The following is a 19,362-nucleotide window of genomic DNA, read 5'->3' as shown; positions in this document are numbered from 1 at the left end:
ATACCCATTGATTCTTGAATAATTTAACCTATTAATGACTCATGACCTTAGTTCAACTGTCTTACCCCATCAGAACCCACAATAAGCTTGTTTTACTCCGTTTGTAAACAATATAATTTTAAAACAAACACTTAAGCCTCAACATGACTAAAACTATCATTGGGGTCCTGTGTGGCTCAGTTGGTAGAGCATGGTGTTTGCAACACCAGGGTTGTGGGTTCGATTCCCACGGGGGACCAGTACGGGGGGGAAAAAAATGTATGAAATCTATGCATTCACTACTGTAAATCACTCTGGATAAGAGTGTCTGCTAAATGACTAAAATGTAAATGTATTTTGATCTCATGCGTGGTCAGTCTGTATCCATAGCACACTGAATTTGAGTGTGGTTACATTACTCCAGCCCCATCCCTCAGCATTTTTCCAAAACAGGAGCAGGTTGTGCTTTGTTAATATCTAAACAGCAGATTACCCAGTGTGACATAAAGGGGGAAACAAATTGAATACAGACACCCACTGTGCACCCTCAAAAGAATGTTTAAAATGTTCATTCAACACTTTAAAATAGTCCAATATATCACAGGTTGCGTAAAAGATAAATGGCATCTCAGTGTAAAACCTTACATCTGGAAATTGTGGCCTGATAACACATTTTTCCCCACAATGTTGATTTTTGGAGCAGTAACTCCCAGCACCACAAACAAGACAAGCTTGGTAGTGTGTGTGAGTTAACTATTCTATTAAGTTAAGTTAAGTAATCCTTCTAACCCCCCCCCCCTTAAAATATTTAGATGCACTATTGTAAAGTGGTTGTTCCACTGGATATCATAAGGTGAATGCACCATTTTGTAAGTCGCTCTGGATAAGAGCGTCTGCTAAATGACTTAAATGTAATGTAAATATAAGTTACAGTGTGGTAGACAGAACAAACGTAATATGTTTTTGCTCATCAAGGGTGCCAATAATTATGGACCTGACCGTATGTGCATGTATATCAATTAACATTGTGACAAAAGGGAAAGTATACAAAACTTTATTATATTGTTTGCATTCCATCCTCTTTCCAGGTACAAAATATAAATCTAGGTGAAATCATACAAAAACTATTTCACATCACATTTGATTGGAAAATAAAATTGGGGGGGGGGGGGGGGGGGGGGGGGCGATAGAAAACATGTCACTTACAGGAGTTGCAACACACGTGATAATGTCTGTTCAGATTAAACATCAAACATACAACTTTATGATGGTACAAACATGTCTTGAACACATATTTCCCACAAAAAAGAAAATAAACTTCCCTGCCTAAAATGGCAGAGGGCATATAGGACCAACCAATACAATTGGTACGGGTGACGTATTGGGCATGTACGATTTACAAAGAGCAATGACAGTCATCAAAAATCAATAAGCTCTGTCAAACTCAGGGAAGTTGCTTTACTTGCTTCTGCTCAAATATTGGTGACATATCAAGCTGGCCTCAACGAACAAGATTCGGGTGAAGCTAGCATTCCTATAGACGGGTTAGCTGACATCACAAAAACGATGTTTGCGCTTCAAAGGGCCAAAAGGCTGTGTGTTATGGTTCTGGATGGCCAGATAGCTAGCAACAATGACAAGAAACTATCATGTGGTGAATTGTAAGCTCGTTTGATCTCGTTCTTGATACCATACCATGCCTTGTTTTTAGGTGTTTTGACTGATGTCTAATATATGCTAATATGGCTAAAATTTGCTAGCAAGCTAACCAACAACTCTAATGTATTTGAGAGACAAGTACTCATTGTACTTGAAACTTTGTTTTCAATAATCATAAGAGACAAAATATAGTTTACATGTTATCAACGGTCCATCTGCTTTTCACCGTAGTTGCGCATGTGTCAGTTTTGTTGCTAACTTTCTAAAATCTCTAGGAAAATTCATCAAAGTTACCTCTGTAGCTCTGGTAGGAAACAATGTTTTTGTTTCCACCCAAGTCAATACCTCTTTGACCCTTTCCCAAAACCCCTTTGTTGCTTTCATAGTCAACACTCTGACCAGATTGAGCATCAGCAGGGGTTATAGTGACAGTGTCATGCTCGCTCTGTTGTTCATTATGCTCGTTGGCATGCTCATTCTCTTGTACAGAGGCTGAGACATCATCCAAACTACACACGTCACCAGGCAACACACTTTTCAGCTTAGAGATCATGTCTGCGAGTGAAAAACCAATATGATTCAGGCTTGGGTCTCTGGAGTCCAGGACCAGTTTTTGGTAACTGATCTCACAGCGGATTGCTTCGCGCTTTTGAGCATGGCTTGTCCCATCTAGTCGGGCCAATAGTCTGTCAACATCTTGCTCACAGGTGCAAGGTCCTCCGTTTTTTGCAACAGCAGCAATTACCGTGTTTCTGTTTGTTTCGTCTTGCTGGTCCTTTGTCACTGAACCAGGATATTTTCTCGGACGTCCTACTGGCCTCTTCTGGGTTTTGCTTTGGTCAAGATACTTTTTCTTGGAAGGAGGAGAGTACTCTTCTCTTGGAACAGGGTCAGATGTTGCCCTCTCTGCATTTGTTGCACCACCAGGAGAACCACTTTCAGATGGAATAGAGTGGCCCTCTGGTTCTTCGTATATATTTGATGCAAGGTTCGTAAGTCGATCTGGCCTCTTCCTTTTGTATGGGTAGGCATGACCAAAGGGGTATTCGGCCATCAAGACGCAAAATGTGCAGGTTGTCAGCTGTGTGGAAATTTCCAGAGGGGGGTTGTGACAATGTGCGCCTCCAGGCAAAAAATCACTCAGATTGACCTCAGTGACAGCCGCGATTACTTTCACCATCTTCTGCAGACAGACCCTTATTAGGTCAACATGGATGTGTCCCATGCCAGTTGTGAAGTATGAAAAAACCCCATCAAAGGTCTTCTCTTGCAGAGGCAACTGGAGAAACACATTTGCAATGGTATCTGGCTCAAGGAGGGCTGAGGCATCCTTAGCCCACTCAAGCAGTTTTTGGTAGAGGCAGAGTATATACTGGCTAAAAAGTGAGTACTCTCCTCCACTCTTCAGAAGTTGCCAGTAAGGCCCCAGGATTTTGCAGTAGACAATGGCGAGAACGCATACAAGTGACTGTATGACGTCATCATTGGCATCATCAGTAACACTCTCCAGAATTACATTGGGGCATTCATCGTTGTTCAGTAAGAGCAGGTCGGAAAAGAAAAGGGCAATCTCACCATGATGGTGTATGAGACCCGCTGCTGCTTCAAAGTAGTTATTAAATCGGTTTGAGCGGTTGACTGTTAGTTTGGAGGGATTGTTCTTCTCTTCACAGAAAGCTATCCAGTGTTTTCTGTAGTTTTGCTTTGATGCAGCACGAGGACTCAAGACATCACAGGCCATGTGGATGTAGCGTGACGTAGAACTTTCAGAAAAGTTCACAAATCTTCGGAATTTCGGGTTCCTGTCACGGCCTAGTTTTTCTCCAGTAGATTGCATGATCTCATTTTCGAAGCTCATCATCTGCTGTTCAATTGCGTCATGAACGTCAACAAGAAAATGGGCATTGTAGTGTAGAAAACGCAAGGGTGATGCCATGGAATGTTGATCTTTAAGAGACACAACTTTCTCTTCAAAGAATTTCATTGCTACATTTTCTTTACATGTTAGTGTGTACTGGTTTTTGAGAAGATCAAGGGAAACTTGTTTGGAAGCATCAGTCTTTCCACCATACACACTTGACAGTTTTTGGACAGAGAGCATAGCGATGTCAAGCAGTGTGAGGGCTTCTCCTTTGCTTGCATCAGGATTCTCTATCAAAATGAGTGAGTTTTGGTTCATTGCATGAGGACTTTCTTCAGTTGGAGACTCGTATTCTTCTTTCACTTTCACCTGAGAGTAAGGTTCCCATACACTCTCTTCGTTTGGTGTTATGGCAAAAGTCTCATTTTCTTCTTTGAAGACTTTCACCACTGGCTTATCAAGTTTTGACAAAAAGACTCTTTTCTTTCTTCCTCTTTTGCCCGATTTCTTTCCGTCAGTTGGGTCTTTAACAAGTTCAAATGGACTTTGAAGGAAGGTTTCCATCTGAGCATTTCTTCTATGTCTGGTTGTTTGGTAATTGCGGTAATGTAGTCTGAATTTTTTTAGCTTTGCCTGAAGGACTTTGCTAGCTTTCTGGATGTTACCATCACTACAAAACTCTGGGTCAAATTGACGTAACCAAGACACCAAGATAATGGGGTCAATTTTCTCCCTGATGACAAAGTTACTCAACTCAAGTATCAAACCATTTGTGACCTCAATAGACTCTGCTTGCTCAGAAAAATCTGTCATTTCCAAAAGATCAGCTCTACCAACTCCAATGCTGTCACATATTGGGCCAACGAATTCAAAGTTAACATTTGACTCAAGGAAGGCTCGTCTTGCATCTCCACTCAAACTTAAAGTTGTTGCAATGCCTCTTTCAATCAGACAACGGAAATCTGCAGACTGATACATTGGGAAAATCTTTTGAAGCCAGTCTACCACTGCCCCCCAGGAGAGTTGGTTGTCTTCTCTCAGAAGTCCCACTTGGATCAGAAGTCTGTTTTTACATGGTTTTTCATTTAGATTCAATGTTTCCCCAGTCTGAGATCCAAAGTAGTCTGCAGCAAGCTTATCGAAGTTGTCATCCCCTGAAAGAAATGTTGATTTATATTAGAACAGAAAGTAATAAAATACAGATTCTAAAAGATAGTTCTTTAAAGTGGTGGTTCGCTCCAAAATCAAAGATTGTAAGACATAGGGGTGGGCGATTTGGCCTGCATTTATCAGTGTTCTGCAAAGCTGAACTTCATGAGAATACACTGAAAGTAACCAGGAAGTAGTGACTGCCCCCTCAGCCTTGTAATTGTTCAACTTTAGTACTTTTTTTGAATGGATCTTCAAATGAGCAAAAACGTAGCGCAGTGGCCTAAATGCACAAAAACTTCATAGAAAGGCATCTGGTAGAAGTAAATTCATCCACAAACACATTATATACACTACCAGTCAAAAGCTTTAGAACACCTACTCATTCAAGGTTTTTTCTTTATTTTTTACATTGTAGAATAATAGTGAAGACATCAAAACTATGAAATAACTCACGGAATCATGTAGTAAAATAAATCAAAATATATTTCATATTTGAGCGGGTGTTGAGCGTTCGTAAATTCATCAGTTATTCTGCGTTCTGGCACACTCAGACAAGAGTGCTCTGAAATCGGAGTAGATAGCCAGAGCGAATTTTCGAGCTACGTCTATCGATAGTTGTCACAGTGACATCAACATTCTATTGAAATAGTTACTTGAATAGTGAAGTCTTTGGTTTAGACATGTAGCTAGCTAGCTAAACAATTAACCATAATTCCAACTCAACATTACCCTGCATGAATCTGCAGGTAGCTAACCAACCAGGTTCAATGTTAGCTAGCTAGCTAACATTAGGCTATAACTAGCAATGCAAATAGCTCTGAGCTAGCCAGTCAGCTAACATTAGCTAGCTAGCTAACATTACACTAACTCGAAATGAAAACGAATGACAAAATTAGACATGTAATATCTGAAATTGTTGCTAGCTAGACTATTTTACCTGTATACATGGATGGACACTTCACCCTCTCTATCACCGATGCCATGGTTGCCCTTAGTTTGAAGATGTTATCCAGAGACGTGTTTTATAAAACAGCTTTCTGTGTGTTCTGTTTTCGACTCTGTCTTCATATTTGCAATCAAATGCCAGATTTTCTCCATCTCCTTAGTATCATACTGTAATTCCAATGATTTCAAAACGTGGTCCTCCAGAAAGTGGAGAGGAACACTTATGCAGATGTACTATGTGATATCTCAAAAAAATCTGTATTAGAAAGGATTACCTACACATACAGACCATTTCATGGTTATAGACAGAAGCGTGCTACATGGCAGACCAAACCAAACTCATCTCTCGGCATGTCCAGCCCAATCATGGCTTGCGAGAAGGTTGTCTTTTTCCATGGCTAAACCAACTAGGCTCATAATTTAACAATTGTATTCATATTTACAGATGGCATACAAGTTTCTTATTAAGGCACATGAAAGTTCACAAGTTCCAGAAGGCATTTCTGCCAAAAAACTGATTTTGATAATGACATACACCTAGTTTCCTGAAACAAGTCACTCACACACACACACAACCGTGTTCTCATGAATTTGATGATAAAATCCTAGTAGCCCATTCAAATCAGCAAGGGAAACTAAGCAAAGAAGAATTGTCCGTCACATTCACAGCTAATTATCAGTTAAACAAAGCACGACAACCAATCAGAAGAGGGTCTCATTAGCTAGCTTTGACACAGTGATGGATAGGCTACAACAAACAGTGCCGTTTTGAATGCTGTTCAGAAGATTCAATAAGTGATCTCAAAGGTGGTCTAATGTCAAGAGGAGTCCAAGTCCGACTCCATCTGTGGTCTATCCAGCACAAACGTTTCCTATTTGTTTGAAGAACAGCTTGAGCTACAAACTTGATGGACCACTATTGAGGTTTTAAACAGGCTGACACATTTCGATTTTGGAGCGAACTATCATCTTAATATAGTTAAGTATGTTATCAGTTATTAACTGGAGCCTATAAAACTTGTAAAAAAAAAAAAACACTTCACATGCTTTGAGGATTAGCTACAATAATTTGATTAATTTAAAATAGTACTGAAACTATATGCATCATGACATTGGACATTAAACTCTTAAAAAAGGCAATATTGTGCAACAGCAGCCCGCAATTAGGGGTTTTCCTGCATGTCGCCCCCGCCTCTTCTTCTGCGGGGTTTATAGGCGGCTGGCATTCAACTTTACTGGAGCGCCCCCGTCTGTCCTAGTTTAAAAATTGACCAATAGAAGTACAAAGAGAGATTCCGCATATGCAGTAATGCACCGAATTGCAGGCCGTGATTGCACATGTAGTTTGTCTTTAGCTAGATAAATGCGACTGATAAATCCATACTCACTCAAATCAGCATCAATCCTGGCAGTATTTGGACCGCTCAGAGTAAAGTCCTGTTCTTCCTCCATGATATCTCAAGAATGATTTGGAGGCAGGTATACAAACATCTGGAGGAACACCGAGGTAACTGTCACCTTTCTATGTAGTCGTGAATATGAGCTCGGTCCAACGACCAAAATAGCTAGTTAGCTTGGTCAAACAGGCGTGTTTGTAGTTGGCTAACTGGCTAGCAAGCAAACAATGCTAGCTAATATACTAGCGCTACAAGCTAAAGGGCCATTAGAAAGGGCTCACCTACTTAGCTGGAACTATATAGTTAACCATGAAAATAGATTTATATAAAATAAGGAAAAAGCTAGTTGGCTAACGCGCTAGGCTACATACAGCTAGCTAACGTTACCTTGAAAGATATGTGCGATTGTATTATCTTATATGAAAGCGAACAGATTTTTCGGAATATCTACACTGCATTTCAAGCATACAATTTAGTACAAAACCGCTTACCGCGTATCTCCTTTTTAATTGTAATACTTGGGCGGCAGACTCGTCAATTTTTTGTCATTAATTTCAGACGCAATGCTAGTAACAGCTGCTGTGTTTTCCCTCCACAGAGTTAGCTTGGGATATCCTTCCTGTCAATCCATTATAGTGTATGTGAGCAGTATCTTCTTCGATGAGGTTTAACGGCGGTTGGCATCCAATATGTTGCGTTACTGCCACCTACTAGACTCCAAGTAGATTTGTTAATAACCAGGAGGTTAAGAATAAAAACAAGTTATAAATACAAAGCAGAAGAAAATAGTAAGGGAAAGACACAGATTGTGGGGAAAGTCCCACATCAAACTCCCTTATACTTTGCTTGAAAAATAAATAAACAAATACCCTACCAAAGCAATACTCACAAAAAAATCTAAATAAATAACCCCATTATTTTAATCTATTTAGTCCTACCTCAGGCCAACAACCTGAAAGGATGGGACACAACCACTTAACACACCCTGTAACTCTTCTGATGTCAAGTCTCGCACACCCAAATACCTCTCTGCAGCACCACCACAACCTCAATTTTCTGCAACTTACGTTCCATCCCTGCAGTACTGTTGATAACCATTGCTATAAATGTTAAAAATCCAATCATACTGAAACATATCACTTTTTAGTTTATTCCTCTGTACTGGTACAGATCTACTACTCACACCGCTCCTCTCAGGATCCCTCCCCCTTGACCCATCTTACTCTACTTTCTTCACTGCCTCAGCATATGACAACTTCTGCACTACTCTAACCCTGGAAACCTCAACCTGCCTCTCTCGCACGGGACATTTCTGATCCCCAGCCCCATGGGTACCTCTACAATTAACACGTACCACTACTTTCCCCAATGCTACACATTCCTTTGTCTCATGCCCTTCGACACACTTCTCACACCTAGGAACCTCCCTCCTACACACTGCTGCCACATACCATAAGCTTTACACCTGCAACAACGTAATGTATTCGGCACAAAAGCTCGTACAGGATAACTTATAGTTGAAGTCGGAAGTTTACATACACTTAGGTTGGAGTCATTAAAACTCGTTTTTCAACCTGTCCACAAATTTCTTGATAACAAACTATAGTTTTGGCAAGTTGGTTAGGACATCTACTTTGTGCATGACACAAGTAATTTTTCCAACAATTGTTTACAGACAGATTATTTCATTTATAATTCACTGTATCACAATTCCAGTGGGTCAGAAGTTTACATACACTAAGTTGACTGTGCCTTTAAACAGCTTGGAAAATTCCAGAAAATGATGTCATGGATTTAGAAGCTTCTGATAGGCTAATTGACATCATTTGAGTCAATTGGAGGTGTATCTGTGGCTGTATTTCAAGGACTACCTTCAAACTCAGTGCCTCTTTGCTTGACATCATGAGAAAATCAAAAGAAATCAGCCAAGACCTCAGAAAAAAATGGTAGACCTCCACAAGTCTGGTTCATCCTTGGGAGCAATTTCCAAATGCCTGAAGGTACCACGTTCATCTGTACAAACAACAGTACGCAAGTATAAACACCATGGGACCACGCAGCCGTCATACCGCTCATCAAGGAGATGCGTTCTGTCTCCTAGAGATGAAGTACTTTGGTGCGAAAAGTGCAAATCAATCCCAGAACAACAGCAAAGGACCTTGTGAAGATGCTGGAGGAAATAGGTACAAAAGTATCTATATCCACAGTAAAACGAGTCCTATATTGACATAACCTGAAAGGCCGCTCAGCAAGGAAGAAGCCACTACTCCAAAACCGCCATAAAAAATCCAGACTACGGTTTGCAACTGCACATAGGGACAAAGATTGTACTTTTTGGAAAAATGTCCTCTAGTCTGATGAAACGAAAATAGAACTGTTTGGCCATAATGACCATTATGTTTGTAGGAAACGGGCGGAGGCTTGCAAGCCGAAGAACACCATCCCAACGTGAAGCACGGGGGTGGCAGCATCCTGTTGTGGGGTGCTTTGCTGCAGGAGGGACTGGTGCACTTCACAAAATAGATGGCATCACGAGGGAGGAAAATATGTGGATATATTGAAGCAACATCTCAAGACATCAGTCAGGAAGTTAAAGCTTGGTCGCAAATGGGTCTTCCAAATGGACAATGACCCCAAGCATACTTCCAAAGTTGTGGCAAAATGGTTAAAGGACAACAAAGTCAAGGTATTGGAGTGGCCATCACAAAGCCCTGACCTCAATCTTATAGAAAATTTGTGGGCAGAACTGAAAAAGTGTGTGGTAGCAAGTAGGCCTACAAACCTGACTCAGTTAAACCAGCTCTGTCAGGAGGAATGGGCCAAAATTCATCCAACTTATTGTGGGAAGCTTGTGGAAGGCTACCTGAAGCGTTTGACCCAAGTTACCATGTACCAAATACTAATTGAGTGTTTGTAAACTTCTGAACCACTGGGAATGTGATGAAAGAAATAAAAGCTGAAATAAACCATTCTCTCTGCTATTATTCTGACATTTCACATTCTTAAAATAAAGTGGTGATCCTAACTGACCTAAGACAGGGAATTTTTCTTGGATTAAATGTTAGGAATTGTGAAAAACTGAGTGTAAATGAATTTGGCTAAGGTGTATGTAAACTTCCGACTTCAACTGTATATATCCTAACATCATTGTCAAGCCTAGACTCAACATCAAACTCAAAAGAACAGACAATGACTCTTCTGTTTCTCTACTCACGCCACCCTGTCTGCGTCGCACCAAACGGCGAGCGTCACAAACACAGGCAATCTTCCCCTTATGTTGGTCAACTTTTACATTTACTGCTACCCCAGTAATCACTCCTTTCAATGGCGCCCTTTTCTAGAGAGCAAAACAATTTACATTTCTTGCCCCCATTATTTTAACGCAGAGTGCCTTCTCCCTCTGACTAGCAGGAACACAAACAATTATCACAAGACCACTTCTGGTTACCCTCACCGATTCCACAGCACCCAACTCTGTTTTCACCCGCTCTGAAACCACAAATGGATCAGCCAAAAGGCAAGGGTCCACTTTTTCCAAAAACTTCACTCCTACTGTCAGACTCATCTTTATCCTAACCCTCGGTGCAAGCCTCGGGCTCTGAGAAATTCACCACACCTATCACCTCAGATACTTCGCCCTCATTCACTTCCATTTCTCCTCCAGTCTTCAGCTCACTCTGTTTACAATTTCGACCATTCTTCTTTAACAAACCATGTCCCTTTTTACCGCCATTTTTATCTGACTCAAGCTCACCCTCTTAGACCTCTGCCTCTCTTTTTCCCTCCATTATTCCTTCGTATTCATCCCCTTATGATAATACTGCACTTCTCCTGACATACATCTTGTTCTTGCCTTCTCAAGGGACGCCATTTAACCGAATGTCACAATCTCCGTACAATCTCCGTACAATCAGCACAAACTGAAGCAGCGTCTCCTCAGAAACACAAAATAAGCACCAAATTTTGTACATTTTCTTAATAAAAGTCCCCCACTTAATAGTAGAAACGTGTCAATAACCTGTATTTATTCCTGATATATTACAAATATATTCATGATATATTTTTTCATATTTAAGTGACATTTGTATTAAATGTGGGTTGTAAAACATGTTCCAAGGTGAAATAAATGGCCACAACGCAAATCACTGTATATGGAGTACATATTGGCTTATAGAGCAAAAGCTATTCTGGGTGACACACTCATGCACACTGACACAGATCATATAGCTTAGGCCAGTTAGGCCTAATATTTGGGTGGTATATTGTATGAAATATATTTCATACCTACTATAGTAGGCTAATTAGGGAAGGGGGATTCTGGGGAACATTTAGACCCTAGACTACTTGCAATATATCCTAACAAGTCATTAGATTGGCTTTTAATACATTGGTAAGGCAGTAGCCACCTGCTAGACCTTTAATCAGTGCTTTTTACTAAACACAAGTCATCATGTTTTAAAATAACGGTACATTCGTGGACTGTCTGTGTATTTTAATTGTGCTAAAAATAGCCTACATTAACGTATGTAGCCTAAGAAATAAGGTTCATGAAATCGATAGCTTGCTAGTAACAGATGACATTCATATTCTGACTATCTCTGAAATGCATGGTAGCAATACATGGTTATAACATCTACAGAAAATACATCAATGCCAATGGGGGCGGTGTTGTTGTCTATATTCAGAGCCACATTCTTATAAAGCTTAGAATAGTATCTCATGTTAAATGCTGTTGAAGTAATATGGCTACAGGTTCATCTGCCCATTCTTGTGGGAAGCTGCAATGGGTGACCTAAATATTTACTGGCTTTCATCAAGTGGCCCACCGAGTGGCGCAGGGGTCTAAGGCACTGCATCTCACTGCTAGAGGCGTCACTACAGACCCTGGTTCGATTCCAGGCTGTATCACAACCGGCCGTGATTGGGAGTTCCATAGGGCGGCGCGCAATTGGCCCAGCGTCATCCGAGTTAGGGTTTTGCCTGGCGTAGGCCTTCATTGTAAATAAGAATTTGTTCTTAACTGACTTGCCTAGTTAAATAAAGGTCACACACACACACACACACACACACACACACACAAAGTTATTTGGTTGGCATAATCAAAACCTATTTATTTCACTTACTTGCTGTGCTGTTTCGTTGTTCAATTGTTCAGTCGTTTCATTCTCAACCAGGATTTCATCATACATGTCAAGCAGTGAAGTTTCAGCTCTGTCTGTCCGTTTCCATCTATGTATGTAACATTTCACGTAAACCCTGTTTCTTGTCTGTCCTTGTACATAGCATCGAGCATGGTGGCGACACAGTAAAGAGAGAATTCCACCGAATCGCTTGTTCACGGCCTGTGTCACCAGTTGTTGAGCAGGCGTTTCAATGCCATGACGGAGGGTATCACGTCTGCTGCAGGCGCAGTTGATGAGCTTATTTCTCAAGTCAGTTGTTCGAATGGAGATGGTGTGTTCATGTTTCAAACATGTTCTCAAATGCCATTGAAATGGCAGCAGCGGTATGACAACCAGCACATTCATGAGCATGAAATATGACTTTCCTCAGTACAAAATCCTCAATGACCCACTGTGCTGTCAGACTCAGCGTGCTCATGGGGCTGATATCGCTGGTCCAAATGTCAGTCGTGAAGCTAATAGCAGTGATGCTATTACTGTGCAACTCCGGTAGGGCAACATCTGAAAAATAGCACACTTGGTAACGTTAGTGTGCACCGGTGCTCGACCAGTCGGCAAAAGCCAACATCACCCACGACAGAGAACGGTTGATTGCCAAGGGCAATGAATACCATTATCTTGGCGTTAATGGATTTCGCCTTTGAGTTGTCTCGCTGAAATTTTCTTACTCTTTGAAATGACTGCTCGACTTGTTGACTGCTCAATCAACACAGCAGACATTTCGGGCAAGGTTAGAAATGCTGTGTTGCACGTGTAGCGCTACATTTTACGTGGCGTCATTACGTCATGTACCTACGTTTTATAGGTATGCAGCTTTGACATCGGTTTTGCACATCGGTGTTAAACTATACATCGGGCCGGTGTTGAGGTTGCCATTTTTAGCTAATATCGGCCGATTACGGTATCTTCGCCGATATATCGTGCATCCCTACCACAGACCAGCAAATATTCTTTACATCATCACCATAGGAATCACTACAAAACTTATTGTATGACCTCGTATATACTATATTAGCCCAGCCTTTGGAACTTTGGTTTTCCTAGATATGGCTACTATATTGTGATCACTGCATCCGATGGATTTGGATACTGCTTTAAAGCAGATTTCTTCAGCATTAGTAAAGATGTGATCAATACATGTGGATGATTTAATTCCTGTGCTGTTTGTAAATACCCTGGTAGGTTGACTGATAACCTGAACCAGGTTGCAGGCACTGGTTACAGTTTGAAGCTTTTTGTATTTAACCTTTATTTAACTAGGCAAGTCAGTTAAGAACAAATTATTACAATTACGGCCTACCCCGGACGACGCTGGGCCAATTGTGCGCCGCCCTATGCCACTCCCAATCACGGCCGGATGTGATACAGCCTGGATTCGAACCAGGGACTGTAGTGATGCCTCTTGCACTGAGATGTAGTGCCTTAGACCGCTGCGTTCGTGTGTGTTAACTATTTAACTGTACTGGAATGCCTAAAAGGCTGCTAAAATTTTTAATATCAGTTATCGGTATTCTGAGCCAGTAGAATGGCCCATACAGAAGAGCTCAGTTACTTTCAACGTGGCACTGTCATAGGATGCCACCTTTCCAACAAGTCAGTTTGTCAAATTTCTGCCCCGCTAGAGCTGCCCCAGTCAACTGTAATTTCTGTTATTGTGAAGTGGAAACTTCCAGGAGCAACATTGGCTCAGCCGCAAAGTGGTAGGTCACACAAGCTCACAGAATGGGACCGCCGAGTACTGTAGCGCGTAAAAAATAATCTGTCCTCGGTTGCAACACTCACTACCAAGTTCTAAACTGCCCCTGGAAGCAACGTCAGCACAAGAACGATTTGTCGGGAGCATCATAAAATGGGTTTCCATGGCTTAGCAGCCTCACACAAGCATAAAATCACCATTTGCAATGGCAAGCGTCGGCTGGAGTGGTGTAAAGCTCGACGCCATTGGAAAATTGCGATTCACCATCTGGCAGTCCGACGGATGAATCTGGGTTTGGCAGATGCCAGGAGAATGCTACCTGCCCGAATGCATAGTGCCAACTGTAAAGTTTGTTGGAAGAGGAATAATGGTCTGGGGCTGTTATCACTGTTCAAGCTAGGCCCCTTAGTTCTAGTGATAGGAAATCTTAACGCTACAGCACACAATTACATTCTAGATGATACTCTGCTTCCAACTTTGTGGCAACAGTTTGGGGAAGGCCCTTTCCTGTTTCAGCATGACAATGCCCCCTTGCACAAATCAAGTTCCATACAGAAATGGTTTGTCGAGATCAGTGTGGAAGAACTTCACTGGCCTGCACAGAGCCCTGACCTCAACCCCATCGAACACATTTGGGATGAATTGGAATGCCGACTGCGAGCCAGGGCCTAATCGCCCAACATTGGTGTCCAACCTCACTAATGCTCTTGTGGCTGAATGGAAGCAAGTTCCTGCAGCAATGTTCCAACATCTAGTAAAAAGCCTTCCCAGAAGAGTGGAGGCTGTTATAGCAGCAAAGGAGGGACCAACTCCATATTAATGCCCATGATTTTGGAATGAGATGTTTGACGAATGGGTGTCCACATACTTATGGCCATGTTGAGTATGTTCCACTTTTCTCCTTTTTTTTCATGTCTGCCATCTTGCAGTCCCCTTCGCCTAGCCCCAAGGCCTGTCACTTCTTGGCAGAAAGATACACATATGCATGCGGCACTGTCAAACGAAGCACAACACTGGAAATCTATCCACATCCACATAAACTAGTCCCGGCATCGTAACTTGACAGGTTTATTGAATTCGATGGAAGAAAACCGAGAGAGAGACAGCCAGTTCCTTAATGTAGCCATTGGCTACAGCCAAAAAGTAAAATAAATGTCAGTCTCCCTCTCTTTTGTGTTCTTCAATTGAATTACATATAGCCTAATATGTAAACACTTGTCTAAAGTGGGCAGGGCTGCAGGGGGAAACACTTGAAATGCACTAATTTTAAATATGTAGCTAGGCTGTATTATATAAACCAATGGTAATATATAAGGCATTTATTTGCTGATTTCCTCCTTTGTCTAATATGTGTTTTAATCATTCACAACTAGGATGGGTAACACTTTATTTTAAGGGTCTGTAATAAACCATTTATAAGACATTTATAAATTGTGTTCATTTATTAATCATTACTCCCACATTAATAAACAATTTGCTAATCATTAGTCAAGTCTTTTTGCAGTCCCTATTCTAAAGTGAGTGCTATTTATACTTAAATGTTTTGAGTGACCAGTGTAATTTCTCACAGAAAGATGGGCATGCCATTGGTAGACATTCCTTCTGTATCTGGTAAAAGAACAAGGATACTACAAAGGATGTTTAAGGAAAGATATATATACGTGTGAATAACTAGCTTACTAACATTTACAAATGTGGGAGTAAGGATTAATAAACGGTGAGCAAAAATGATTGACCTTTAATTAAAGTGTTACCCTAGGATGTTGCTGGGCCCAGCACAGGTAGTGTGGTCCCCTGGTCTTCTAGTACCAGTGCTGGGAGAAAGGATGCTGGGCTTAGCAGAGACAGCTCAGAGGTGAGGGCAGTGGAGGTAGGAAGAAACCAGAGAGACACTGATGTACTGCCAGTTCCTTAATATGTTGGCTCTATATCTAATAGCATTGAACACTTAGAAGTGACAGACCGTGACAACAGAGGGGCACAAGGAGACGCAAAGACAGTGACAACAGAGGAGAAGAAAGAGACTGACTGACAGAGACAGACAGACAGACAGAGTAACAGCAAAGAAGATGCAGAGAGACTGCACAACAGGGAGGCAACAGAGACACAGTTATAGTGGTGAGTTGTATCTCCAGTAGTGCTTTTACATGTTGTATGTGTCTTTAACATGAGCGGGTTAAAAGAGGACTATGTTTCACCGGCCACAGTAAAAGTTGAGAAACGATGTACTATAGTCCCTATGTTATGTGTCACTAGCATTACTGTCTGTGTCTGTAAGTTGCTTTGCAATCTTGCAGTTTGCCACTCATTCCTTCCAAACCACTCATTGTTGAATTTATGATTTCCTACTTGTTATGTAATGTTTATGGCCGATGAGCACCTATACATTTTATCTATAATGATGATGACTGCTAGCTTGCTAGCTAAGATTTTGAAAGGATGATGTTGACATGCTCAGTCCAATCAAAGCTACAGTAGATGTAACGTGATTTGAGGTAATTCTATCTGTGGCCAATGACCTTGAGCCTTTTTGGATGGGCACTTCTACTATAACTCTATGGCAGCACCCAAGGAGCTTGAATTTTCTAGCTCTACCCGTTGATTTTGCAGTGACGTAGTGTCCCCATGAGAGACAGAACACTGGGCCTAGAGAAAATTACCAACCCCTACACTCCATATTTTCTGCTTGCTTGCTCCACCACCACAGAAAGCACTGAGCTAGGCTGAAACACCTGCATTTTGGAGCTGCCTTACTCAAGAAAACAAAAAAGAGACCATGTTTGGATGCGGCTTTATTAACTCAACCTGCCCTTAATCACGGTTCACCACTGGTTGTAAGTACTGTTCCACGTCATTGCATCTACCATTTGTAGGTCATATGGACTGAGGCCAACACATCTCTCCCAGTCTTCCCCAACCAGCTCTCTGGACTTGCATGCACCCTCCCCAGCCTGGTCTCATGGACTAGACGTAACATAGTAAATGTAAATCCGACACACTCAAATTAGTGTGATTTGCCACTTTTGGTATGGTATGAAAGGAGGTTGCTTGGTCGGGGTGGATGGGGGTGAGTGGGCATATAACCCAAAGGTTCGTGTTCAAATCTCATCACGGACAACTTTAGCATTTTAGTTAATTAGCTACTTTTCAACTACTTACTACTTTTTAGCTACTTTGCAACTACTTAGCATGTTAGCTAACTCTTCCCTTAACCCTTTAACCTAACTCCTTAGCCTAGCTAACGTTAGCCACCTATCTAATGTTAGCCACATCGAATTGGAATTCAAAACATATTATACATTTAGCAAATTTATAACATATTGTACGTTTTGCAAATTCGTAACATATCATCATGTGAATTGTTATTTGTAACATATCATATGAAATGTTTGATCAACATCCACAAATTAATACATACCACAAGAAATGTAGCATATCACACTAAACAGAGTTCTCAGATGTACATACATAATAATACGAAATGCTCTGAGACCAGGTTGTGTAGAAGGGGAGGTTAGCTCACATTTTGAGTGGCTTTGAGCAACTTTTGGATTGGTTCTCCATATGCAGGCGCAATGCCCCCCCCCCCGAATTTGCAAAATGTACAATATGTTATACACGTTGACCCAGAGCAACCCAAACATGTTTGAGTATGCAGGCTGGGACATTTTCAGCTTCCAGGAATTGTGTGCAGATCCTTGCGACATGGGGCCGTGCATTATCATGCTTAAACAGGAGGTGATGGCGGCGGATGAATGTCATGACAATGACCCTCAGGATCTCGCCGCGGTATCTGTGTGCATTCAAATTTCCATTGATAAAATGCATTTGTGTTCATTGTCTGTAGCTTATGCTTGCCCATACCATAACCCACCGCCACCATGGGTTCACAACGTTGACATCAGCAAACCGCTCACCCACACAACGCCATACACGTGGTCTGCGGTTGTGAGGCCGGTTGGACGTACTGCCAAATTCTCTAAAACGATGTTGGAGACGGCGTATGGTAGAGAAATTAACATTCAATTATCTGGCAACTGTTCTGGTGAACATTCCTGCAGTCAGCATGCCAATTGCACGCTCCCTCAACTTGAGACATCTGGCATTTTGTTGTGACAAAATTGCAAATTTTTATACTGGCCTTTTGTCCCCAGCACAAGGTGTGCTTGTGTAATCATCATGCTGTTTAATCAGCTTCTTGATATGCCACACCTGTCAGGTGGATGGAGTATCTTGGCAAAGGAGAAATGCTCACTAACAGGGATAAACATTTGTGTGAAATAATATTTTTGTGAATATCGACCATTTCTGGGGTATTTTATTTCAGCTCATGAAACCAACACTTTACATGTTGCATTTATGTTCAGTGTAACTAGCTGTGAAGGGCTCATCAGGACTACTGACTGGCCCGAATCAGTTAGCAAAGAGTTTTATAAGCCTATCGTTTCCAATGGGAGCAAATTAATCATAGTGGGCAGAACAAGCAAAGAAGGTCGGCAGAGCCAATCACGAGCTAGTGAGATCCAACTGGGGTGTTTTAGCATTTATTTGAATATTTCAGTTAGGGAACATCGACTCAGAAGTGCGTGTGTGCAATAACTCATTTTGCGCCCCTAAACAACGCCATTTTTTTGAACTCTTGGCAAAGTCTACAAAATACAGTCTACTCTGTTACAAATTCTATTTTTGGAAACCGAAAACTGTATGGAGATCAAATGTTTAATCGATGAGAAAATGTGCAGAATTTGGGCCAAAATCCATCGCGCTATCTTCTCCCACTGCCCGCAACTTGGCTTCCTCCTCATCACCATATTTGGTAGTGAGTGAAAACGCCAACCAGATACTTCACATTTATACATCCAGTGAAATATCTGTCTCATTGTTCTGTATGTCTGGTGCTTTCATGACAACTGGGAACTCGGACAAATACGAGTTCAAATCAGGTCGGAAACTCTGAGCTCTAGAAAGAGGCCCGAGTTCCCAAGCTGGAATTTCGAGTTGGGTGACCATTCAAAAGCATTTTCAGTCGGAGCTCGTTTTTTCGGAAGTTCTCAGTTGTTTTGAACGCGGCAGTAGACTCCACTCGACTTTCGCTGCGCGACAAACGTAATAAATTTGGCACCAGGTAGGCGTGTACTCCTTTATTGTTTACAAGTAGCCTAGCTAGCTACTCCACGACGTGCCTTTCTTTGTTGATTAATTTAAGTACAAATGTATGATGTAGCTCATTTAAAGGAAGATGCATACAGGTATGTCCACTAAATATTGGTTATATAAATTTGTAGCTTACTAGTTGTGCGGTTATGTTCAGCAAGCTAACGTTAGCCAGTTACCGGTAGCTACTTTAGCTAGCTAATCGTTTCTACTGTTGGTTCTATCTAACCCTGCAATTATTGGCATTGCTTTTAGCTAGCTAAATAGACAATAATACTTTTAATGTGATATGTATTTTAAATATTGCTGTTACATATCTTTTGTTTGTTTACACTT

The 19,362-nt window shown here is 41.4% G+C and overlaps 2 protein-coding genes across 5 annotated transcripts in view; one reads left to right on the top strand and one right to left on the bottom strand.

Annotated features, from left to right (window-relative positions):
* Positions 1-1,017: 1,017 nt before the first annotated feature.
* On the bottom strand, positions 1,018-7,618 carry LOC106588226 (uncharacterized). The gene is made up of 3 exons (XM_082970329.1): positions 7,485-7,618; positions 6,985-7,087; positions 1,018-4,653 (listed from the first exon to the last, which is right to left on the bottom strand). The coding sequence occupies exons 2-3, from the start codon at positions 7,046-7,048 to the stop codon at positions 1,910-1,912; spliced, it is 2,808 nt and encodes a 935-aa protein (XP_082826455.1). The 5' UTR covers positions 7,049-7,087; positions 7,485-7,618; the 3' UTR covers positions 1,018-1,909.
* The window catches only part of fbxl6 (F-box and leucine-rich repeat protein 6), a 27,172-nt gene continuing 14,685 nt past the window's right edge, over positions 6,876-19,362 (top strand). Inside the window, exons 1-2 of one of the 4 annotated variants that reach the window (XM_014177030.3) lie at positions 6,885-7,103; positions 15,811-15,990. The gene's annotated coding sequence lies outside the window, so the exon portion shown is untranslated. Of the gene's footprint in view, positions 7,104-15,810; positions 15,991-18,365; positions 19,122-19,362 lie in introns of those variants that run through there. The other 3 variants (XM_014177031.3, XM_014177032.3, XM_014177029.3) reach the window with 3 other exon arrangements.

Source organism: Salmo salar, chromosome 27 (assembly GCF_965601325.2).
Source record: "Salmo salar chromosome 27, fSalSal1, whole genome shotgun sequence".
NCBI classification, from domain to species: domain Eukaryota; kingdom Metazoa; phylum Chordata; class Actinopteri; order Salmoniformes; family Salmonidae; genus Salmo; species Salmo salar.
This window is presented reverse-complemented; position numbering and strand designations above follow the sequence as displayed.

Bases quoted from the DNA above. Each gene is read 5' to 3' on its own strand.
- LOC106588226 (XM_082970329.1), bottom strand. From the start codon at position 7,048: ATGGAGGAAGAACAGGACTTTACTCTGAGCGGTCCAAATACTGCCAGG. The intron at 4,654-6,984 runs GTGAGTATGGAT...CATTTCTTTCAG, and splicing joins CAGGATTGATGCTGATTTGA to GGGATGACAACTTCGATAAG.